This window comes from Hyposmocoma kahamanoa, unplaced genomic scaffold (assembly GCF_003589595.1).
Source record: "Hyposmocoma kahamanoa isolate Upper Pololo Valley unplaced genomic scaffold, ASM358959v1 63, whole genome shotgun sequence".
NCBI lineage: Eukaryota > Metazoa > Arthropoda > Insecta > Lepidoptera > Cosmopterigidae > Hyposmocoma > Hyposmocoma kahamanoa.
In genome coordinates this window covers 15989008-16014838 of record NW_020653851.1, presented here as the reverse complement: position 1 = coordinate 16014838, position 25831 = coordinate 15989008, and the positions used below count along the sequence as shown (strand labels likewise).

Below are 25831 nucleotides of genomic sequence, written 5' to 3'. Positions count from 1 at the left end.
GTGTAAGATGGTGGTGATGATCCCGATATGGTATAGCATTTGGTCATCAGTTTACAGGGTTTCTGGGCGGATAATAGGTGAATCCCGTTTTCATTTGCAATCATTTTGGTTATGAATTTAACATTTATGATAAATGTAATAATTATTAGAGGTAACATTCTCGTTGGAGGAACCTACAGTCTAATTCCCAATAGGGATGGGCCGATAATTAAATGTCCCAGTAATATTTTCTCTCACAATTACTTATTTGGTAATTATTTCATTGTATTTAGTAGCAGTAGAGCTCCTTGTGAAAGAGTTCGTCCAGGGAAGTACTGTCACCTTACCTATTTCTGCCGCCAATCAGTAATGTCAGCATTACTGCGTGCTGATTTTGAAGGGTGAGGGTGCTGGTGAAATTACAGGCACATGAGACTTGTGAATTTATGTCTCAGGGTGACGGGCGCCGTGGCAGTGCCCTTCAGATCTTTGTGATTTAATGCTCTTAGTAGCACTGCGACTGTTATGGACAGGAGTGTCGCTTACCATCAGGCGTACGACTTGATCGTCCTGTCACTTGGTATAATTAAGAATTGAATCCTTACACTACTATTGCATATGGTATGTTGATATTCAGTCCTATCTCTATATAAAAGGATCTTCGGAAATTCTAACGCATTATTCTTAGATAGATCATAAATTTTCTTACCCAAAAATAAATACGATAAAGGGATATAGGTCTTGTTTGTTATTTATGGATCACACGTGTTTTTCACGTGATATCGTCTCACGATTGTACTTCTATATACTATTATTACGTTACAATACAAATAGGTTTCCAAAAACATATAAACCCTTCAACGTCCATTTACTTGTCACGGTTGCCTCTAAGAAGAGCTGTCCTACTTATTTCACCATTTACATACGTATGTATGTATACACATATTACATACTACTATTACATACTATGGTTATATTATTAACATCTTATGATTTTTATTGTCATATATGTGTATAATTACGCTGTAAAGGTATCATGTCTGTGTATAATTATTAATGTTGACCAAAAATGTTTGCCCTGTTAGCATACAGACGCAGGTTCAAATCCTGTCAGATCAAAGCAAACGTTCTTTGTGTTCGATCTTTGTATTAATAGTTATAACAAACCAGTGAAGTAATTTTACACAAATAAATAAATATTATGGTAGTAAAACATCATATAAACATTAAAAAAATAGTTAGCCCATACATAGCCCCACGCTGGGAATAGGCCTTCTCTCACAATGCGAGGAGCTTGAGTTATAAGTTTCCACTCGGGCCTGATGCGGATTGGGAACTTCGCAGATGTGTTCAGGATATTGTCCTTTACCGAACACCTCCTGGTAAAATTAAAATTAAATTTCGTACATAAATTACGAAAAACTCAGAGGCGCAAGCCTAGATTCGAAACCACGACAAGTTCGACTTCGACTCTCAGATTGAGAGGTAGTAGATCAAACCTTGAGTCTACTTATCATTATATAAAAATCATGATATTCACTAAAATCAATACTACGTATTTTAATGGCGACAATAAACGAAATAATATAGTTAATATAGGAAAAAAAGATATTTTCTCTTTTAGTCAGAGATAAAGAAATTCATCGACAGACATGCCCTGGGGCATCGTGCTGACAAGCTGACAACCTTTCCCCTTTCGATCGCTTAACTTACTTATACCTCTTTGGTAGAAGAAACTGCCAACCTACTGTTCACCGGAGGCATCTACGAGGCGAACTAAAAGCACCTCAGCGAGTACTCTTGCCTTTGGCCCACGGGGATATACATTTTCCGCCGAAAAATACACAAAACTGTAGGTCCGGATTCGGATGGCGTATTGTGCCTTGTGTAGCACAACCTGCGCTATTTAAATTTGTAAGACATGTAGGCGACAACAGTGTACACACGGGTTGCATTTCACACTAGCTGTCTGATCAGTTTCCATGGACAGGTGATCATACGATCAGGTTTTTTGGGCATCAATTCATCAATCATATTTCTGCCGCCAAGCAGTAATGCTCACATTACTGCGTAACGGTGCTTTTGAAATGATAGGCACGTGAGACTTGTCAATTTATGTCTCAAGGTGACAGGCACAGTGGTAGTACCTCTTAGTTCTTTGCGATTTAAAGACCAGGCGCAGGACTTGCTTGTCCCGTTACTTGGTAGCATAAAAAAAATACGAGTGGGCCGAGAATAGCCAATTTCTTGGCACTGACAAAGGTAAGGCATTTTTAGGGCTGTAGGATTATGTGTATCGAGTAAAGCGTTTCAGTATATGCGACTAGCACAAAGTATGGGAGTGGTAAGGCCGACCGGAATCGTCAACAATATTATGGGTATTATTAGCGAAATTTGAGCTATTCGTGTTTGAAGGTGGTGTCTACAGCGGATCTTCGAACTTCTTTTCGAAGATAATGAACCGAGTGTGTTCTTCTTGACCACTCTCGACTCTGCTCAAAACCTTTTTCCAATTGTCCAATAAAGTCTAACCCAATAAAACTTGGAAACGAAAATAGACATTATATATTCATAATAGGCGTTGCCGGGTTGCGGAAACCAGACCATTACATCATACCGTATTCATGATAGCTAAAAATATCTTATTCGAAATTTAATATGGCAAAAACGTTAGCAATCTCTATGTTGATTATGTATGCATGTAAAATTCATCGCACAGCTTGGAGCCAGTTAAAGCGTACAACGAAAATTTGCTCTCCAACCTGCGCTTATAAATATTAATATTTCCTATCTCAGCTGTTAATTACCCAGACAACTACGGATGAACCGAGCCCTGTATTCATTAGGTCTAACCTAATTAGCGCTGGCGAACCCCTGCAACTTGCCGAGATACTCATACTTTCCTTGTTATATTAGATTGAATGTAATCTTTAGCTTTTGTCAATTAATTAGATATTATTGTTGGGTTGGGATCTTTTGGTTTATTGGCACAATTCTAATCTATATAGAAAGTAAGAAAATTGTTTATTACATAAGCACAGATACGTGATAAAAAAACAGAGCAACAGTAATAAAATAAAGATATTAAAACAATTTACATGATTATACAGTAATTTAACGTCATGCGGCTGGTACAATCGAGACTTGCTCATCTTTAGCCACATTGGATTTACTTTTTAAATCGTGTCGTAGCGCCGACAGCAATAAAGAAATCAACAATAAATAAGAAAACCGACATAATAGATAGTGTAATATATAACTATATACACATACAAAACAGTTTTATTTTGCAAATAACATTATATTGATAAAATAAAATTATAATATTTTTATACAAATTTGATATGAAATGTGTATTTTTGTGAAGTTGACATAATTACATAATTATATATTTTTATTTTATAATAAAAAATGTAATATATTTATAGTAAGCTACATGCCTGTCCATAACAGTTGCAGTGCCACTCAGAGCTATAAATCGCAAAGATCTGAGGGGCACTGTTACTGTGCTCGTCAACCTGAGACATAAGTTGACAAGTCCCATGTGCCTGTAATTTCACCAGCATTACCCTTCAAAACCGGAAAACAGTAATGCTGACATTACTACTTGGCGGCAGAAATAGGTAAGGTGGGACTTCCCTGGACGAACTCTTTCACAAGGAGATCTACTGCTACTAAAATATACATGACTGTGTTATAGTCGATAAAGAATAAAACATAAGTTACGGGAACAAAGTAAAGTGTAATTATTCTATGTCCCTAGTGAAATAATCAGGAATGTGGACATTCAGAGCCATTATCTACCAAAGTGGAATAGTAGAAGTGTATCGTAATTTATACACCTTCACACCATTTATTGAGTGTCATCATAACATTTTATTTTCATTGGCATGACACCTTCGTGCCAAGTTTTATTGAAATCGGTTAACGGAAAGTGGATGAAATTCAATAAATCGGATTCATCCCCTAATTTGCCACCCTTATAGGTGGAATATTTTCTTCGAATTCGAATAGGATCACTGAGATGGGATCTTCAATCCTTTGAACAAAAAAGAATCATCGGAACCGGTTCACAAAAATCGGAGTAATGTTGTAACACACACACTCACACACACAAACACACACACACACAAAAACACACACGCGCATACACACACACACACACACACACACACTCAAAGTAGCCTATGCTCATCGGTGGATGGCAAATCCCATTGATGACTATGAAACGGAAGTATAATTCCTCGGTTAAGTTCTGGATTTTCCAAAAATGTAGTGCCCGTTTTATGACTATTGAGTCTTGGGTTTTTTTTTTCATGTCGTTAAAGGTAAATAATGCGATGTGATATTTTCCCCAATATTTATGCATAGATTTTCATTTCAAATACAAATATTTCAAATACAGAGACAGATACATATAGTGGAGACACCCACAAACGTTTGGTTGGTATGGATGGTGGCAGGGCAAATAAAGCACACTGGTTTTTGTGCAAATATTTCGCCTAACGTTTTCCGTGTGGATGCAACGGATTTTCAGCTTAGTTTTTAGATACAGTGTCGTCATACTTACTTTTAAATGTCAGTTATATGAGTACCTAGATATTGCCCGTGACTTCGTCGGCGTAAAATACTCACATGTCTTATATATTTTGATACTCTAAGTTACCCCTATTTAGGGGTATATTAAAGCCTGAAACACATGTTTATTTATTTCATGTTTGTACATACATATATCCAAACCCAGTTTGAAGCAAATCGCACCACGCGTTAGAAATTTCCCATACAAATTATAATACTTACCCCAATTCTGTCTATTAAGGGGTAGTTTTGAAAAAAATCTCATATAAGTTTTTTAACACTTGCATTATACCTCTAGGATATTTATACTCAGTTTCATCTTTGTAAGTTCAAAGACTACGATTTTTCATATAAACCTTTTTTCACCCTAAGGAGGTTTAGTTTATTTATTTTAGTTCAGGTTTGAATTTCGAAAAATCCGTTTTTAGTACGCCTAAACTATATAAAAGTAACAAATCGTTATAGTGTTTGCTGCGCGCATATCCACCAGTGAATTGCTCCGGACCCTACTCTCTTATTATAGTACTCGCTTTCAGGCGAGGTATTTCAATGCGAGCCTACATTTAGGCGGTAAAGGGGTGGGAGACCGCCCCTCGCGTCCTGCAAAAATTAATATGAATAAAATAAGAACAGGCGGAGAACATTTGACAGAGATCCGACGTCAACAAGCGACTGACGGGGCAGCGAGCGCCGTGGCGCGGCTTCAAACCGTTGGGCAATTTTCAAATTTTGGGATAAACGTGAATTTAATAACTATAGGGCTTCAGTTGAAAACCAAAATATTGTAGGTTTTCTGTTGTACTTAAAGAGAAATAACTGCATATAAAAATTTTGTTCAAAGTTAGATATTTTGTTTTTAAATGATTCGACTTTTATTTTAGCCTGTTTTCAGGATATTATATGTTCGGGTGAATCATATCTTGTAATAAACTAGTGCATTCTTATGACATTATCCTTAGGTGTATCGTATTTGTTTTTCTAAAACCATTATTTAAAAGTAAATTATTAAACCTTTCGATCTAGCAAAACAGTTTATCCCGCTACTTATCCGGTGACTCGCCTTCAAAAAATATTTCTAAGAAACCTCCGTAGCTAACTCAGAAGTTTTGACATAAATAAATTAATACCACTGTAACATAAATAAATACCATAAATAAATATTGCTTCTAATTATACGTTAAAATAATAATTTGATTATTCAGATCATTTTTGTAGAAGGTAAAGGTTTTCGGCCCGGAGAAAAATTATTCCACAGTCATTTATTTTGCATTTATTTTGCATTATATTTATTCCATTTATTTTGGTTAGACAAAGGGGTCCATTGGCGTTATTATTTTATTTTTGTGCTATTAAGACGTGTGAATTTGCAGTTACTTGATAAAATACAATTAGTAAACATTGAAAGGTAAAATATTGCAAATTATGTTACATTTATTGTCAGAACTAAAAAAAAGGACAGTTTCAAAGTGTTTGCCACTGAAATATTTAAAGAAGTTAAATTTCGTATTTCAATTTCAATTTTCTATTCAAATGAATTGACAGCCGGTATGGAGCTGTTACGTTTCGGAATTGGTTATAAAAATAACCAAATTTAAACCAAAAGTTTTCCATTGAACATTTATTATTCGGCGTCGATGTCCTGTTATCAGATCGTGAGAAATTTTCCATTCAATAAGTCATGGCCCACGGGATGCAGAGGGTCGTCACGCAACATATTCGACTCAAGTAATCTGCCATTAGAGCAAAAAGCTCTCCTCGCTTATCTGCGACATCTGAACGATGTTTATATTTTGAGGGTCTACGACGACCTCTATAACGACTCTGCGCTTATCGTCTGCGTGTCTAGGTAATCTTCCCAGCAAACTCTCTCACCCACGCGGCAAATTGCACCCTAAGCCATACGTAAGAAAACACACAATATTTTACGAGACCAATCTTTTTTGTCGATATACCTGGTGTAATACGTCAGTATAACATTCCAAATACGATACTAAATCGTGTAACGTACGGTCCATTCTACCGTAACTCCCATAGAGATACATGAATACCGCAGGTTCTGTAAAACAAACCGTAATATTCTTGTTGAAATGTATTTTTCTTCGTGTCGCATATTTTGAGTAAATACGAACATGTCAAACATTGTCCCGTTTAATGTGAGATCTGTCTGTTGAATTTAGAATTTGGATCCTTCGCCAGAGGTCTTTTACGTATTTCTTTATATGAGGGTGAAGTAATTACAATGTGAGGTTAAAATAAATTAAATAAAGGTTAATAATATGTAAAAACTGGGGTAACCTAATGGTTTGACCTACCATCTCTCAAGTAGAGACCGTGGGCTCGAAATCGGGCTCACAATTTTGAGATTCTCGGAATTTATGTGCGAAATGTAATTTGAAATTTACCATCAGCGTTTAGGCGAAGGAAAACATCGTAATGAAACCTGCATGTCGAAGGTTCACAATCCTCGGAAAACGTGTGAAGTCCCCTCGCATTGGACCAGCGTGGTGGCCTAAACCCTGTGTGGAGATTCGTGCCCAGCTGTGAGATGTATAAAGGGGTTGGTGATAATGATGATGTGAAAGCTAAATTCATTATGGTGTCATTCGATATCAAGGGTTAGCTCTGTGTGTAATAGTGCTCTGTGTGTAACAATAATGAATAAAATCTAAATAGCCATTCATGTGTGTGGTAAATATCTAATAATCGGCTTGAAATCTTAGAACTAGAATGATAATATGTGTTAGTTCTTCTTCTTTTTATAAACATGGCAGGCTGTAGCAGAATATCAGCGGCATTGTGAAACACTCCGCCATTGTGCTGAGCTATAGACCTTTTTATCTCACACCACTGTTGTTACTAAACACTGTATAGAGCTTTATATTTTTATTTTTACTTATTAATGTGTGGAGATAAATAAACGATTTTATTGTTATTTATTATTATTATTATTTGCAAAAGCGCTGTGGATATGTAGCCGGTATATGGTGTAGTTTTACGTTGTTAGTTAGATTATTATCATGCTTCATTTGCAGTAGAGCTCCTTGTGAAAGAGTTCGTCCAGGGTAGTACTGCCAACTTACCTATTTCTGTCGCCAAGCAGTAATATCAGCATTACTATGTTCCGGTTTTGAAGAGCAAGGGTGCTGGTAAAATGACAGGCACATGGGACTTGTCAACTTATGGCTCAGGGTGACGAGCGTAGTGGTAGTGCTCCTCAGATCTTTGCGATTTAAAGCTGTGAGTGGCACTGTAACTGTTAAGGACAGGCGTGTAGCTTATGATCAGGCGCACGACTTGTTCGTCCCGCCATTTGATGTTATAAAAAAAAAGAAAGAACTAAAAAGTGTAGTAAATTTTAAAGGTTTAGATGCCAATTAAAGCACTATTAATTGGTATCTGCCAACCGAAGTATATGGAAGCTTAAGGGTGCATTTATTCGACAGGAAATTTATCGCGCTCACCCCGCGCGGCCGCTGTGCGGTTGCCGAGCGAAGTCGGCGTTGCCGCCGCGCATCGACCGCGTGCTCTGTTTATTTAGCTTTTGCGTTTTAACTTTAATGAGCGTCCAAGACACGCGGGCGAGTCTCGCTTAAATTTGATCTAAGCGGCGGCTCGCACGGTTGTATTATTCAGAGGAATTTAAATGTTGTTGCCTAGTAAATAGAAATCAGATTCGCCATTAATGTACATGAAGGTGTGGTAGCTGGGCGCTCGCCCAGTATAACTGTTTTAAATTTAATGAAGATTATTTACTATCGATCTTTGCTTCAATAATTATAACAAACTAGTGGAGTAATTTCACAAAAATAAATAAATCATGGCAGTGAAACATCGTGATGCTCAGTAGACTTAATATTATTTAGTGTAATTTATGAAATAATTATTTTAAAAAGCGATCGGACAGTGTAACGATAGTGACTAATTGACCAAAACATTATCTGTTTGGCTCTTTGGTGAAGCATATTTCAATATGCTACTTCATATTCACATTGGTTAATTAATTATAATTTAATGGCAAATGATTTCCCATTTTACGTATTTTTAATTATTTAATTGAGTGCATTTGTGATAATAGTCATTTGGTTTTCGGTACTAGGCAAATTAATTTAGTTGTGAGTTTATTTTCAGTTTGAAAATAGAATATAACTGTTCCTATATATATCAAGAATGAATAGATCACAACCATTACTTTTTATCTATAATACATCTGTATTCAGAATGCACAAAATTAAATAGTAAATAAGACACCGATTTTTTTGTTGATTATCATAAATCACGGGAAGTTTGGAAAAGCGTTAAGGAAAATAGAAATCTTTTGAATACAATATAGAACAAAAGGTGAAAATATTTGGACACTTGTTACGTCATGAAGAATTTGTGCGAGTTTTAATTGAAGGGAAAAGAAAGAAGAAAGAGGAAAACCAAGAACAGTACGCCGTACTGTAAACAAATAAAGAAGATCAAACTGAGCATGTATAGTCAGGAGCTGGCCATGAACCGTGAGGAGTGAAGGAGGCTACATCGACAAGAGCCTTGCTCTTAAATAGGATGATGATGATATTCACGCGACAACATTGGGGGGGTATATCAGTCACTGGCTTTAAGGTGCACAATTCCATGGTCCATGATTTTGTATATTTCTTCCTAGGGCTCACTATCACGGACAGCCACACACTGGCCCCGTTCAGTTTCATATTAATAATTACAGCCCATCGCCGCTCACTGATCTCGTCCATTTCTAACCCCGACGCGAAAAGAATGGAATTATAAGTTGTAACCTTTGGCTGCGTATCTATAAGACTGTGAAGATGTTTGACTAAATTCTTGAAAATATCAAGTCAGATTTGGAATCCGCTTTAATTATGAACGAATAGTATTTCCAAAAAAAAGCAAAATATATTTAAATATTATTATGGGTGATATATTTGCTGTTGTGTTGGTGATATATTGGTGGTCTTTCTAAAACTGCTGAAATTATTTCTTCCAATCACATTTCAACTTAATTGTTTGAAATATAAATGTGGGTAGATAACAGGACAACACTACGATCTAACACGTATCCACCACGACTCTCGTGTCCCGACGCCCGTGCTGCTGCCGTCAAGAACACCACAATACAAACCTATCGCGCGAGCCGCCAGTCGCCCGCATCGCTGCCGCCACCGCGCCGCCGGTCTCTGTCGTCCAGTTTGCGGCCTTAAGGCTAACTTAATCGGGGTTATTATTACCTATGTGAGATGACCATTGGTTCAGTTCTACTATGGAACTCGTACTATGGAAATCTACAATGTTACAATGGAAACCGTGATCTTCATAAGCCTGCAGACTATTCAGATCCTCAACTACTTACAGTACTATGAATTTATTTGTTTATTTATTGCATAAAATTATTTAAATATTGCATAAAGTTACACAGCATTACAGTAAAATACTAAGGCAATGTGAAAATCATAAATAGACAATTTGTATTAATAATTCACAAAAGACAGACGTTCATCCATCCTCTCACAAAACCTCAAATATTCATCACATACAGGCATCCATCCACTTGCAAAAACATCGCAGTCTGGTGCAGATCCAATAAAAATTAAGGCAGTGCAGAGCGCGAACAAGCGATGATTTACTGTGAAACACAGTGTGCACAGCCGGCTCTGCCAGCAGATAAGCGCGTAGCCGTAAATTAATATTATTTAGCGGGGGGATGAACGCCTGAGCATCAGTTGCGCCACCAATTCTGGGCCATCGGAATCTCCTCGCAAAAGTCAGTAGACCATAATTGCGTCTTACTTCTAAAGAATGAAACATCAAGACGCCAAGGAGGAATTTTGTAGGGTATAAAAATGGATAGTACCCATAAATTTTGTTATACAAGTGTTTCAGAAATGTCTTTTGGATTTTCTCCAGAAGCAGGGCGTAGACATTCTCGTGTGGATTCCAAATTACTTTAGCCGCTTCAAGTTTACTTCTGACCAGGTCTGTGTAAATAAGTTTGATAACCCTAGGATCGCGAAAATCGTGAGCGTTCCGGATAACATACCCTAACCTCTGATAGCAATTGGTAGCTAGCGTTTTCATGTGCTTATGAAAAGGAAGATGAGTACCGAAAACGAGGCTTAAGTCTTTAATAGACTCAACACGGGTAATGGGTTCAGTATTTAACGTATATTTTGCTTAAAGAAGATTATGAGCATGGCCAAAATTCATGACTCAATACTTTTCAGAATTGAACAGAAGCCTGTTTTCAATACTCCACTGATAGATCCGGTTGATGTCCTCCTGGAGCGATTCACAATCTGAAAACTACTGAATGCCGTAAATCAGCTTGAGATCGTCAGCATACAGCAGGCATCTGGCACACTTATGTACTAAGGTCAGATCGTTAATCACAATGCCAAAAATTAACGGGCCCAAAATCGAACCCTGGCTCACTCCAGAACGGGTGTGGAAAGTTTCCGAAACAAAGCATCCGTGTTGCACAAACTGCTGTCTATCACGTAGATAACAGGCAAAGAACCTGAGTAGTTTGGGCGAGAAGCCGATGCTACACAACTTGCTTAAAAACACATCGTTGTCTTCACGGTCAAAAGCTTTTCGAAAGTCAAAGTACAAAACGTCATTTTGTATTCTTTTATCCAAATGTTCAGAAATAGAATCAACCAGGGTCAACAAGTTTGTTTCCACAGATCGTCTTGGCCTAAAACCGTGTTGTGAGTCACAGAGAAAGGGTTTTATTTGAGTAGCTACAAGTCTATTCACAATAGATTCAAACAGCTTGGCGGTCGATGAGAGAATGGCTATTGGTCGGTAGTTATCTATTTTGGTCGAATCGTTTGATTGACGGATGATGTGTTCATTGACTTTTTGGAGTAGAGCTTTGTGTCGGGATTATTTTAATTTGAATTGTTAAACGTGTTAACGTGTCAATAAACATAATAATAACACGTTTATTGAATATGATATTATCTTTTTTTCCCAAACAGCTCCGGAACGCGATTTAATGCTGCAAGAACTCAGAATGGCAATTCTTGGGATTGGACTGGCGACGAACAGATAAAAAATGTATGTTTACCTGGGCGCGGTAGTCTCTTTCAGTAATGGGCCGGTAGTCTCTTTCAGTAATGCAGTGGCATAGGGAAGCCGAACGACGCCTCAAAAACATCTATAAGAGCTACTGGTCCATGAAAGAGCTTATGAAGGGAAACCTTCCAATGACACTTTAGCGAAGACTCGTCGGCATGTGCATCTTACCTATCCTACGGTGTGCAGTCGTGGACTTGACCGAAAGTCAAAAGTCCAAGATCAGGTTTACCAAAGAGCGATGGAACACAGCATACTAGGTGTAAAGAGGATGGATAGAATTTGGAACACTACTCTGAGCTCGCACGCGCATAATCGATGTTGGGAAAAGGACTGCCAGGCTGTAACGGGACTGAGCTGGACACGTCTGTCGCATGCACCCACAGAGATGGGCTCACACAGCCATTTGGTGGGTGCCGGAGAACGGCCAGCGACGACGAGGCAGACCAAGAAGGAGATGGCGGGACGACTTAGGCACAATTTGTTTTGATGCAGAATGGAATGGAAGCGAATTTTTGTAAAGATATTGTATATAGATTAATGAACTTTATCGTCAATAGCGTAACGTACAAAGTAGATACGAGCTAAAATCTTCCGCGGAATGCGCAAGCATTCTCGAGCATGTGCGAGAATTCCGCGGAACATTGTGGCTCACATCTAGTTTATACGTTACATCATACTATGTACATTATCGTTACAAAAATTTGCTTCCATTTCGTTCCGCCGCAATACAATAAGGGACTGGCCTAATATTGCGTCAAGCAGGGAACTGTGGAAGTCAAGAGGAGAAGCCTTAGCCCAGCAGTGGGACACAATAAAAATATAACGAGGTCTTACTACCATGATATTCAATTATTCTTTGTGAAATTATTGCACAAGTTTGTTACAATCATTGATACAAAGATTGAACACTAAGAAAAATTCATTAGATCCTGCTGAATTCGAACCAGTACAAGCACGCTCTTTCAACTCAGCTACGGAACGAACTAGCAAACCTTACGAATCTTTGTATGTGCTTGTTGCAGATCTTTGTTTTTAACGATTTTTAATTCAAATTTTAGATCTATTCGCTATGCATTGATGACGCGTCTGAGTGACAATATCTATGGTTGGCATCTTATATCTATGGTTACCACTGACGAGTCTCTTCCCTTGGTGCGCGGTTGTAGGCGTGATTGATAAATTCACGAACCGTGGGAGGATCAGAGACGGATTTAACCCGGTACGTGTCAAATAACTAATAAATTACGTATTTTTTAAATAAGCCGACTATTCTAGAAAATCGTCGCTATAACAAGTTATTTTTGTAAATTTTTGAATTAAAAATAGCGTTCACTAGAATGTAAACAATAAACTCTTTGTTGATTATAACTAATTCTCAAGTGATATACGTACAGGTCTGTTTTATTTATATTAATTGCATTTTTTAAAAGATTGAAGGAAACACAAATGTAAGTTATTGACTGAATTATTTTCTTTCTACGTTTTACCTAATAGGCTTAGGTAAGGTTATGGTTCCATTGAAGTTTAAAAGTTCAGGAGATATTTTAGGAATGTATACCGGCCAGTATTATATTTATATTATTTTCTCGAAATTGTCATACGTACGTGAGGCGCATTCTCCGTTAGCGTTAATGCACTTTTTCATGCGAATGAACCAATTTTGAAAACCTTTATGCCACTCCTCATAAACATATTTTTCATACTCTTCGACAGCCTCTTCAGGTGATAAAAATCGTTGACCGCGTAACTGGCTCTTAATTTTTGGAAATAAATAAAAGTCACAAGGTGCCAGGTCGGGACTGTACGCGGGATGGCTCATAAGGTCAACGTCGTTCACCTTCAAAAATTCATTTGTTTGTCGGGCCGTGTGAGAACTCGCATTATCGTGGTGTAAGATGATAGGGCGTTTACGGTTATTTTTACGGAGTTTGTCAATAGCTTCCGGCAAGCAAATGGTCGTGTACCAATCACTATTCACGGTACAACGATTCTTCAAAGCCACACAACAGTAGCCACGTGCCCAGTTTTATTAAAAAAAGAAGCAATCATCCGCTGAGAGGCACTATGCACGTGCGCCACTTTGGTTGGTTTCGGCTCATCTCAAAAGATCCATACGCTCGATTGCTGCTTTGTTTTGGGATCGTAACTATAAATCCATGTTTCGTCGCCTGTTCTGTATCCCACACCAAATTTGACGCCCCTTCGTTGAATCTGGTAAGCATGGTATTGCACCAAGTGACGCGATTCATTTTTTGAGCCTCAATCAAATTGTGTGGGATCCACCGAGAGCACAGCTTTTTCACACCCAAATGTTTGTATAGTATTGGTTGTATTTGACACATGCCTATGCCTAAAGATGCCCGAATCTCATGGTATGTCACATGTCTGTCTGTTTTGATCATACGGTGCACAGCATCGATGTTTTTATTGTTCACAGCAGTGGACGGGTGACCATCACGAAATTCGTCACTGAGATTCACACGACCGCGTTTGAATTCAACAAATCAGCTAGAAACAGTCGTCTTGCATGCAAGCACCATGCACCAAGCACCATGGTGCTTCATCGTCAAAAGTAGTTTGAAACCGAGTGAGATGATGATGTAGACAACCATTTCTAAAATGACGCCACAATGTCAAAACAAGTGACAGTCAGATGAAACAAACTGTATTCTACAGCCAAAGACTTCCATTTTCAAATTTTGTAATTATTTTTTAAATGTTGTTTATGTAAGTGGCCAGTTCCGGAAACTTATAGTGTGCCCTATGTAGTCAATGTGTCAGTTTTAACGGAATAAATATTACTTAAAAAGACCCTGTAATTTAAAAGTGATTTCAAATATTTGCATGAAAAGACTGGACGCGAAACAGAGCATTCGATTGTTACACTTGATTGGATGAAGCTGAGGGAGTACGGGGCGAATCTTTTACTTTGTGTACCTTCCCCAACTTTCGAGGACACGAGATCAATTTGCTGAATTTACTCCATTTAGAAATGGTTACCTTTTGTTGCCTCTGGTTTATCATCCGCTTAATGGACATCGCTGTCCTACGAAAAAATATTCGATGTTCGTATTTATTTTTGAATCGTAGAAGTTAATTAGAAAATGTAGACCTTAAAGTAATAGCAATTTGCAGGTGTGTAACAATTATTTATTTAACGAGTTTCACTTCATAGCAGCAGGAATATCCAATAACAAAAGTAATCGGAAGCCATAGATGGCCAGTTCCCATTAACCAAAATCAATTAAAGCTTCAAATGTTTGTAAATTGATGTCTCGTTAAAGCAGCCGTACAACTGAGTGACTTGACTATCTAACAACTCTCGTTCTCTTCAAGTAACGTGAGCGGTATGTACTATGTCTCTGTGCGATCATCTCAAAGCGTCACTTGACACAAAGGGGAGATAGGAACCTACTTTAATAGAAAGCGATAAACGGTTTATCGTGTGCGACGGAGACAAATTAACGAGTGCACGTGCTGAGGAGGCGCCTTCGCGAAATGAGTTTTGGTGTACATCATGTGAACTTCGCCGGTTTATTTATATACCCGGGGTCTTTCCCCGCGCGGCTTAATGGCGCCTTAAACGGTAATGTGTGGTAATAAATTAAACGATAATAAGTTCGGACAACAACATTGCCGTTAATGACTGCGAACTCAAGATAAACTTGGAAAAGACGCTACAATGGATAGAGGACACGTTTTCATCGAAGCATGATCGCAAAGGCATGTCACTAAAGTGCAACACAATTAGGGCTACGAGTATTAATACTCGTAGCTCTCAGCTGCGGGTATGTGAGTATATGTCTTAAATGTCGATACAACTCGATAGTTTTTAGGTTTTCGTGTATATACACTATATTTCTGGCCGTGACCATGGGACCTGTAAAGGGCGAAAATGAAAAAAATATTTTTCTAATGTCATGTGTCAACGATCAATATTGTCATGTCTCTTAATTATTTATAATAACTGTTGTTTTCACAGAATATAAAGGACAGTTTCAAATTAAACTATTTTATTTGGTATTATTCAACCTTGGTTAGTAAAAACAAAGAAAAACTTATACACTAATGTTAGTGATTACATCCTATAAATATGTACAGTGCTTGTATTCTCTCAATGACCCTCGGCAATCACCGAATTATATTTATTTTATATAATTAATTTCTATGCCCATTAATTATTAGATTTAAAATCTATAATAATTTGAATTCTGAACAGCGAACTTTATTGCTGTTTTGTTTGATTTCCGTGAGAACTATATAGAGCTGTAAAAGTATTTCAGTAATTTTAATAACATTTACTCCACTGTCAAGAAGTAAGTTAACAAAAATATAAAGTAAAGGAAAGGAAAAGGAATTGATTTATCTTTTTTATCATATTCTTTACTGTTCCGATTTAAACATCACCATCTCCAGAAATACGTTTTTGGACTTTTTGAAAATAACCATTGTTGTCGTTCTTGAACGTATTGGCTTCTTGTAACAAATACAAGTACATGCTGTAAATTATTTGTCGTGCCTGTGACAAAACTAGTGGAGTTGTTTCACAGAAAATCTCAAATAATACATTTCTGTGTATACTTGACCTATATAGGCTGCAAGTGCAAAAAAAATTACAAAATCTTTCTGGTGTTTCGTGACGTGGATAGAGTATACCGGCTCATATGTAATGTGTAAGTAATTGATGCATATTATTATTAAGATCAATTATTAATTTATCATTATTCAATATTTTCCAAAGTCCAAGATATGTTGACGATTGCGTTATTAAGCTATTTCTATTCTAATAAGTTGTTACAATAGCAATAGAGCTCTTTGTGAAAGAGTTCGTCCAGGGAAGTACTGCCGCCTTACATATTTCTGCCGCGAACTGTAATATGAGCATTACTGCGTTCTGGTTTTGAAGGGTAAGAGTGCTGGTGAAATTACAGGCACATGCGACTTGTCAGCTTTATGTCTCAGGGTGACTGGAGTTTCTAGTTCGTCCCTACCTTGGTAGCAAAAAAAACGTAATATTTTTCTCGTTGATCAGCTATTACAGTAAAAAAATTCCTTAAATGTTTAGATACGAGGTTGATATTCGATTAACACTGACATCACTTGAATTATCAGAAAATTTCTTAAGAACATGACGCTATTCGATCATTATAACCATACCTAACTAGTCCATTATAATTGTACCTTAACGGTTTAAATATAAGGTTTATATATTGAGTGAAGTTTTGCGGGATCAAAGGGCTTAGCAATGATAATTATATTCGCCAGTTTCCTCGAAATACGAATGACTTTGAAGTCTGGACTTTAGGAAATAGTACTGTACGAACATACGTAGAAAATTATTATACTATATAGACAAATTATATTACTAATACACCGCTTTCACACAGATTGTACGGTATACCACTAACAGGTAAATAACTGAGTTATGTTGTCGTTAATTTGTTCGTAACTACTCAAATCTCAAGTTACAATTTATTTACTTGGATAAATTCAAATAGTATTTCCAAGAATAATTAATTAGTACTATCAGAATGTAAACATTGAGCGTTTTTACAAATTAATTCAGATCTAGGTTGCGCTTCATTGGTGTTTCACGAAATCGGTTATTTTGTACATGATGATTAAAATTTCATGTTTGCATTTCTTAGAAAAACATTGGTATGATAGAAAAAAACTTACAAAATAAAAAAAACTGGATTTTAAAGAATACAGACTTCTATGAATACAAAGTTATGACAATTTAGTGACAAATGTATTGACGGATTTATTCAGGAAATTGGAAAAAGAGATATGCTTTCGAAAGTGTAGAATACAATCTAGTTATATGCTCAAAATGGGTTCTAGTTATAACAGTTTCTTATGATACGAAATGATGGGACGAAGAATTCGTGCACCAGGTGTTAAGCGACAAGCTTGTCTATAATAGTTGCAGGGTAACTCAGAGCTTTAAATCGCAATATCGGAGGGACACTGTTACTGCGACGGTCATCCTGAAACATAAGTTCATAAGTCACATGTGTCTGTAATTTCAACAGCACCCTTACCGACAAACAAAGAACTAAACGCAGTAATGCTCACATTACTGCTTGGCGGCTGAAATTGGAAAGGTGGCAGTACATCTCTGGACGAAATCTTTCACTAGGGGCTGTACTGTTACTGTACCACATTTTACATTCAATTATAAATCTATTAACTATTGCTACCAGGATTTCTGAACGTAAATTCGATTCAGAAGAATAGGTACTCTTATACGGTAATATTTCAAGAATCAGTTTAGATCTCAGTCTATAATAAAAGTTTATATAGTATAAGGCTTATACTTGACATTGTCTTTCCGCGGCGAACGAGAGTCGACCCCTGGCTCTTGCTCTCCCAACTGATCTACGAAACGATTCAGCAGACATTACGAATTTCTTTATGCGCTTGCTGGAGATATTTGTATTTGGTTTTTAACGGCCTTTTGCCGTAGCACCACCTTTGAGAAGACTATAAAAGCTTTTTCTTGACTCTAGGTATCTTAAGCTAGTGTAATACAATTTTGATTTGTGCTTCAAATAAAAGAAAACCTCACAACTTCACTCAACCTGGTATCGTTAATTATTTCTAAATTTGCCAAGGCTTTTTGTCATAGAATAGACAAAACTACCTTGCTTTTTCCTTCAAATCTATGGTCATATTAGGACTGAACGCGTAAAGAGAATGGCGAATGATTCACAATTTTTTTCCAGTCTACTCAAAATGGTTTCATAAGCTGAAACAAAAGTGATCTTTATACTAATCGAACTTAAGATCATCTCGAACTAACTATAGTAAGCAATTACTCAAACGAGATCTAAGGTCGATAAGTTTCCAATCCGTGAAAGGCGCTAACTTTTACTTCACCTAACTAAGACTGAAAGAGTAAACTTACTTATATAATTATGGATACAAACTAACACCTTTTTCATAATCAATATTTGCTTGTAGAACTTTCGTTGCCTACCAGGGCGTTCAATGTATTCTCGGTATCGGGGTGATTAACTAATGACAAGAGTAAATTAATTACCTAGTTAAAGAGACTCTTTAAGGGTATAAATATAGAATTTCATGTAATTGTCATCATTAGTATTCAAGTTATCAATACGAGAAGACAACTACAATGACAGACGCTACAATGTTGACGAAAATCGAGCACCGCGCAGTGATTAAATTCCTTACAAAACAAGGAAAGACTCAAAAAGTTATTCATGAAGAAATAGTGGCTGTTTATCAAGATTCTGCTCCTTCATTATCTACTATTCAGAAGTGGTCTAGTGAATTTAAACGGGGTAGAGAGAGTATTGAAGACGACCCCCGTGCTGGAGGGCCGATAAGTGCCACTTCCGAAGAAAACGTCAAAATTGTCGAGAAACTTGTATTGGAAGATGCCCGTATCAGAGTGAAAACATTAGCAGAAAAGACTAAGCTATCCGTGGGTACTATTCACACTATCCTTTATGAACATCTGAATCTTTCAAAAGTCAGTGCAAGATGGGTGCTGCGAATGATCACGCCGCTTCAGAAACAAGTTCGAGTTGAGTGCAGTAAGGGGTTTTTGGAGCTCTGTAGCGAAAATTCTAGTGGAATTTTTGAACACATTGTCACCGATGATGAAACGTGGGTTCATCACTATGATCCTGAGAGTAAGCAAGAGTCCATGCAGTGGCATAAAAAAGGAACAGACCCACCAAAGAAGTTTAAAGTCTGCCCATCCGTCGGAAAACTCATGGCCACAGTGTTTTGAGATTTTAAGGGAATTTTACTGATCGAATACAAAAATGGGTCAAAATATTACTGCCTTAGCTTACGCAAACAGCTTACGCAATTTGAAGGACGCTATAAAGGAAAAACGACCTGGAAAATTGACCGCTGGTGTCTTGCTTCTTCACGACAACGCGCCGGTTCACGCAGGGCGCGTTGCCATGGCTGCTGTGAGGGATTCTGGATTTGAAGAAATCACTCATCCACCCTACAGCCCTGACCTGGCCCCCAGTGATTACTTTTTGTTCCCAAACCTAAAGAAAGATCTTCGGGGTAAGCATTTTTCCGACGATGAAGAGTTGAAGGAAGCAATTAATAAACATTTTTCAGGCAAAGAGGAAATATATTTTTTCGAGGGCATCAAAAAGTTATTTGCCCGATCAAATAAGTGTATTGAGGCTATGGGAGACTATATTGAAAATTAAATTTTATTTAGAATTTTTTGCCTATTATTTCATACCTATACCGAGAATACATTGAACGCCACTCGTACTTTGTGTACACTATAGTTACTTCTTTGTTAGTTGTCAGGTTCTCGTCTTTACTTGTACTTGTAGTACAATGGGATTTTTCTCTAAAAATACTCTTTGTAAATCCACTATCTTGACTAGAAAATCTTATAGTTTCGTCATATTTGGTTGTCTTTCTGTCATTCGTTCATGTGCATTATCATTATCAGTAGTGCAATAGCATTATCAAAAATAGTTTTTTGAGACTGAAGGTTAGACAGAGCCATCACAATCACCATAAGCCTATTTAAAATCTTATAGCTCGCAGACGGCGGCATCGTTTTGGCGACGCGACGTATTTTCTTTACCGTACTTCGTTCCGTATTATGTTTTCTAGTTAAAAAGTATACAATTGACATGGTACATTGTTACCTTGTTACTCACATTAATATAGTAGTAAAAATATCGTACTAAGTGTATGTTTGGCTTAGTTGATTTACTTAACCATTAATTTATTAAAATTATTTATGTCACAATGACTAAAGCGTTGCAATTTTCAAGACCTTACCTGTTTCTCTGGCATCAAGCAGTAATGGGAGCATTTCTGCGTTTCGGTTTTGAGTAGTGAGGGTGCAGGTGATATCACAGGCATATGGGAATTGTCATCTTATGTTTCAGGGTGAAGGGCGTTGATACAGTGCCCCTCAGATCTTTGCGATTTAAAACTTGCATCTGTCATGGATAGGCGTGTCGCTTGTTACCAGGCGCACAATTTGTTAGTCCCGCCGCTTGATACCATTAAAAAAAATTAATTGGCTGTTGATTTGTCAAAATAAAAAACAATATACAGACTCGTTAATAACAGTCGATCTCGTTTACGATTGTCATTTGTTACTGGCCTCGCATCGCGCGCCTAAGCACCAGAGGCGTAAAACAAAACATTTTATTTCGCTTTTAAATATCTCTAAATAGTTTTTCCATTTCCACCTTTGTACGCCGGACGTTGGCAGGTTTTTGCGGGAACTTCCCCCTCTAGTGGTTCTGTTTATTTATTAAATAGGCCACTGAGGAAATTTTCTATGCAAACGGAGCGGAGCTCGCTTAAAATATTCTTAAAATTGTATTCCGAAAATAGTAAGGTGTTGTGGTTTTTATTAATTAATTCGTCTTTGGGCACAATACAAATATAAATACAAAGTTTATTCCTCCCAATGCCTTACCATTATTACAATGGTATTTTGTACGATATATTATGTAACTTGTTGTAGAAGATTGACGTACAAGATAGGTAAAACCTTTGTTGTGGCTAACCAGGCCTCACTTCCCGGATATGAAAGCGAAATAGTACGAATGTACTATAGACTATCAAGTTATAATATACAAGAAGATTGAAATAATAAGATATTTTTACGAATCCTACGAATACACCATAGTGTTGTACTAGCTGTAACTTATGTTTCTATACAAAAATCGCAACTTTAAAGCGTTTTTAGATAAAACAATAACTATAATTTCAAAATATATTTTCAATATTTTTAAATGAGATTATGAGAACTGTAAATAATAAAAAAATAATTAATTTCATAGTAAAGTACCACGACAAATAAATTAAAAAAGAACATCGTAAACCTCATTGCTGGTGAAATTATAGGCACATGGGACTTGTCAACTCGGGAATAGTGTAATAACGCGTAATTAGCATTGGATTTTAAGTTTCCATTTTGGTAAATTACTGGCCAAATCAAAAACGCGTAATTGTCGTGCCAACCAAATTAGCGCGATTTTCGGGAATCTATTGTTATCAGTCCGTAGATAACATAAATTATATGCTTACTGTGCAAAATTGAAAGCCGTAGCCATTGAAATAACAAAGTAATGACATTGAATAATTTTCTTGTAACATTTGATTTAGTGCAGCGCGCCTTTTACCAATGCTACATACGCGGATTTGCACTATCCCCGACGTTATGTCTCAGGATGACGGGCACAGTGGCAGTGCCCCATCTTTGCGATTTAAAGCTATGAGTGGCACTGCAACTATTATGGACAGGCGCGTAGCTTACCATCAGGCACACGACTTGTTCATCCCGTCACTAGATATTATAAAAAAATGTTCCAAAAATAACCGCCCTAATTAAATTGTCATTCAAAAGTGTTTTAAATTTTGATAACATCAACTTTTTACGAACAAAGAAACAAGGAGCGTTGATTTATTAGAACAAAGCGCAGATGTAATATGTATATATATATTGTATTTATATACTATATCTTTTTGTAATTAATCTCTTTAACCTCTGTAATTTATTTATTCAGATTAAGAAGTAGCTGTAAATGTTCTGGTTTTTCTATGATAATTTAGTTTTGTATTTTTCGTCTTACAATTGCCAAGGAAGACAAGAATGTTTAGTAAATAATTATAATAACGCACACATTCAACATAGGTCTAAATGTAGCAATAATATTATAATAATATTATAATGCAATAAATGTAGGCCATAGAAATATTTCTCTCGGCCCGGGAGTCGAACCTGGGGCCTCTGCGTGGCAGTCCGACGTGGTAACCGTTCGGCCACAGAGGCAGTTAAATAACCAACATTGAGCGACAAATATTTATATTATATATATTTATATTAACATTTTGTATAGTTTTGCTTGCTTATCGTTAGCTACCGTTTACTAAAAAAGTAGCTATTGTGGACGAAATCGGCGAGAATTCAAAGATTCGTAATACTTCTGCCAATGTAAAAACAATTAAAAATTGTGTTTCTAATTTATGGATTTTTATCATTGACTTACAATTATATGGACGTCGGGTCCGCGCTAAAAAGTGTCCGAACTTATAGGGCGTTAAAGTCGTATACAGAGCGTCATTCACGCTTTAGTCTTCGTTTGTTCGACTGACAGCGAAGCAAGCAAAATTAGACAGTACTGCGATGACATTACAATTTAAATTCAACATTTTAGCTTTTTCATATTCCTCTAGATGTCACTACGTTTAAATAGGTTGACTTGGTACATTTTTTTCGTGGTTTTTGTATTAGACCCGTCGTCCATTTATTTGCAAGTCACTGATTTTTATATCATGTTTAACGGACTTCAAAAAAGGAGCAGGTTCTCAATTCGACTGTATGTTTTTTTATGTATGTTACGCGATAACTCCGGTATTTGAGAACCGATCTTCATGATACTTTTTCTGTTGGAAAGAGGGTACCTGCATAGTGGTCCCATTTAATTTTGAAGAAAATCACCCACCTCTAAGATTGGCAGTTCACGCATGAAAATTCATTTTCATAAATAGCGCCTAAATTTTATTATAAGGAGCAATTATTTTAATGTTTAATTTTGCTATTCTCCAATTTAAAGGCGTTTTTCTCTCAATATATTTTGAGTATAGTGATGAACTAGGGGATATTTCAATAAAACTTGGCAAATAGATGTAATTCCACGTACCTACTTTTGAGGTCGGGTTTTTTAGTACTCTGTACTGAGATTATAATCCAATTATAACATATATTTTTAATTTTTTAAACATTCTACTGAAGCCGTGGTAGCCTAATGGTTTGACCTACTGCCTCGCAAGCAGAGGGTCGTGTGTTCGAATTCGAGCTAGCACCACTGAGTTTCTCGGAATTTATGTGCGAAATTGAATTCGAAGTTTATCATGAGCTTTTCGGTGAAGGAAAACATCGTGATGAAACCTGCACTGAAGGTGCAAACCTTCGGAAAACGAGTAACGTCCCCAACCTTATTGGGCCAACGTGGCGGACCATGGCCTAAACCCTCGTCTGAAAGGAGACCAGTGCCCAGCAGGGGGACCTATAAAAGGATTGATGATGATGAAACGTTCTACTGGAATAGCAAAACATTATTACGAATTGTGCACACATTGATCTGAGTAGCACTACAACTGTTATTACAGGTAGGCGTGTAGTTAACCACTAAGTTCACGACTCATTCGTCCCGTCACTTGATAGCATAAAAAAAAAATTTAAATATTCGAGCCGGAAACTGTCAAACTTTCCACCTGATGGAAAATGAATGTCGCCGCTCACAGATATCTGCGATAGAAAATACTCTCAATATCTCAAAAGCGATTCCTGTCGGATCCTTAGTCTCAAATACCTCTCTCTTTCCTTTTTCAGTCCAGGAGACAGCTGTAATGCATTACAGTACAAACAGGTATCCAAATTATGCACAGGCAGAGGCTCAATTAATGAACAAAATGTATATATTACCGCAAACGACACTATTCAATGCTCATTATGTTTTCACCATGTTCTATAAAAGGTCTACATACAACTTCTTCGTCAAAATTAGCGGATCTCTAAAACATCTTTTCTAACAACCTTATTTTTTTCTGCTATCAGTAGAAATATAGGAAACAAATTGTGGCAAGAAACTTGTAACGATAAATCATTATTGTGAATATTTACCAAAAGTTTCAGCTAGTTCTTATATTTACAGAGAAAGAGCAGGTTATTCCTCATTTCTTTTTATAAGTGCACTTAGGTAAGTGACTATAATATGGACTACTTAAAACCTACTAGCGATTTACATGGACGCAGACATAAAATGCCAAAATATAGATTACCGTAAATTATTACTTTTTAGTCTTTGACAAGCTGACAAAGCGATTTAAACAAAGGCCGGATAGAAAACAAGGGTCGGAATAAAATTGAGAGGTCGAGAAGTCGTAATTGCGAGGTAATTTTCTTTGTTCACTTCGGATGTATGGAGCGTACCATGAAATTACTGAGCACATACATTACGTTATCATCTTTATATACTAACCTTTTGAAGAAGATTCGACTGTAGATAATCTTTCCTTATTTAGATTAAGAATGTCTTGTTGATGAATAATTCCGGTGGTCGTGGATTTGACATAAAAATTATGATTTTATTTTATTATTTGGATATTCTATTAATCTTACTGGACTTATAATTTGACTGAAAGTTTTAAAAATACTGTTAATCTTTTTTTATTTTCTCACGATGAAGAAATTCATATTTATTTCCAAGAATAAATTATAACACCGTCTCACAACCATGTGATGTTTTTTAATTTTTATGTACATCATGTTACCGGTATCGTACTTTTACTTAGAAGGCCCCAGAAATAGTATTAAAATACAATATAAATAAAAAATACTTACAAATCCTTAATAGAAAACTTTCCAACTTGTATCAATGTTCCATTCAAATTCACCTTTTTCGATAACCTCAAAAACTGTATTTCATACTGGAATGTCAATTGAAAATATTTATAAAGCCCGAAGTTTATTTATTCGAGTTGATTGAATACTGAAAAGTTTCGTAGAAGTATCGCAACGAGAGCTACGTGCTGCTACAGGGCTACGGGGCGTAGAGCGTGCGGCCCGGTCCGCGAGACGCGTAGTACTGAGCGGTACAGTACTACTACTCCGGTGTCCTCGGCCCGTGAGCTCTTGACAAGACTATCTTTGCAGTGGTCCTTAGGGAACAGGCAACTTGTGAGCTTCGGCGCGGATAACAGTCGTTATGCTTCTTTGTTTCTCAATCGCTCTTTGTAACACACACACCGATAATTGCGTCAGCGATTGTCTCGTGTTCCATTTGTATATTGGTAATTTTGTCATTGAAATGTCCTGTTTAGATTTACAGAATACAAGCAAAGAATTATTTTTTTAGGAAAATCGTTACAATAACAAATTTGATAAAACGTATAATTCGAACAAGTAAACATTAAAAATTATAATAGAATATTGTCGTGGCAGTATTGCCGCGCTATGTTCGGTACAATGTAATGTCTTCTTCTGGGTGCCATAGAAATTGAAAAATAAGTACTAAATGCCAAGCAAAGGTCTAGATTATGTACAATTCAATATTTAGTGTCGCAGAGCTTGACAGATCTACTGTAATTTATATTTTAATTTCTCTTTCAAACCTACGTAATAGTGCTATTATTTTCACTGCGTATTGAGCTGTAC

General features: G+C 36.7%; 2 protein-coding genes across 2 annotated transcripts in view; one reads left to right on the top strand and one right to left on the bottom strand.

Annotated features, from left to right (window-relative positions):
- The window catches only part of LOC113230309 (lachesin-like), a 166435-nt gene extending 141201 nt beyond the window's left edge, over positions 1-25234 (bottom strand). The window contains exon 1 of the mRNA XM_026464184.1: positions 25019-25234. The gene's annotated coding sequence lies outside the window, so the exon portion shown is untranslated. The remainder of the gene's footprint in view (positions 1-25018) is intronic.
- LOC113230008 (protein GVQW3-like) lies at positions 18776-19399 on the top strand. The gene has a single exon (XM_026463730.1). It carries the CDS (start codon positions 18776-18778, stop codon positions 19397-19399), a length of 624 nt encoding a protein of 207 aa, XP_026319515.1.
- Positions 25235-25831: the final 597 nt, after the last annotated feature.

Excerpts from the sequence above, each read along its gene's own strand:
- LOC113230008 (XM_026463730.1), top strand. The coding sequence starts at position 18,776 with ATGACAGACGCTACAATGTTGACGAAAATCGAGCACCGCGCAGTGATT.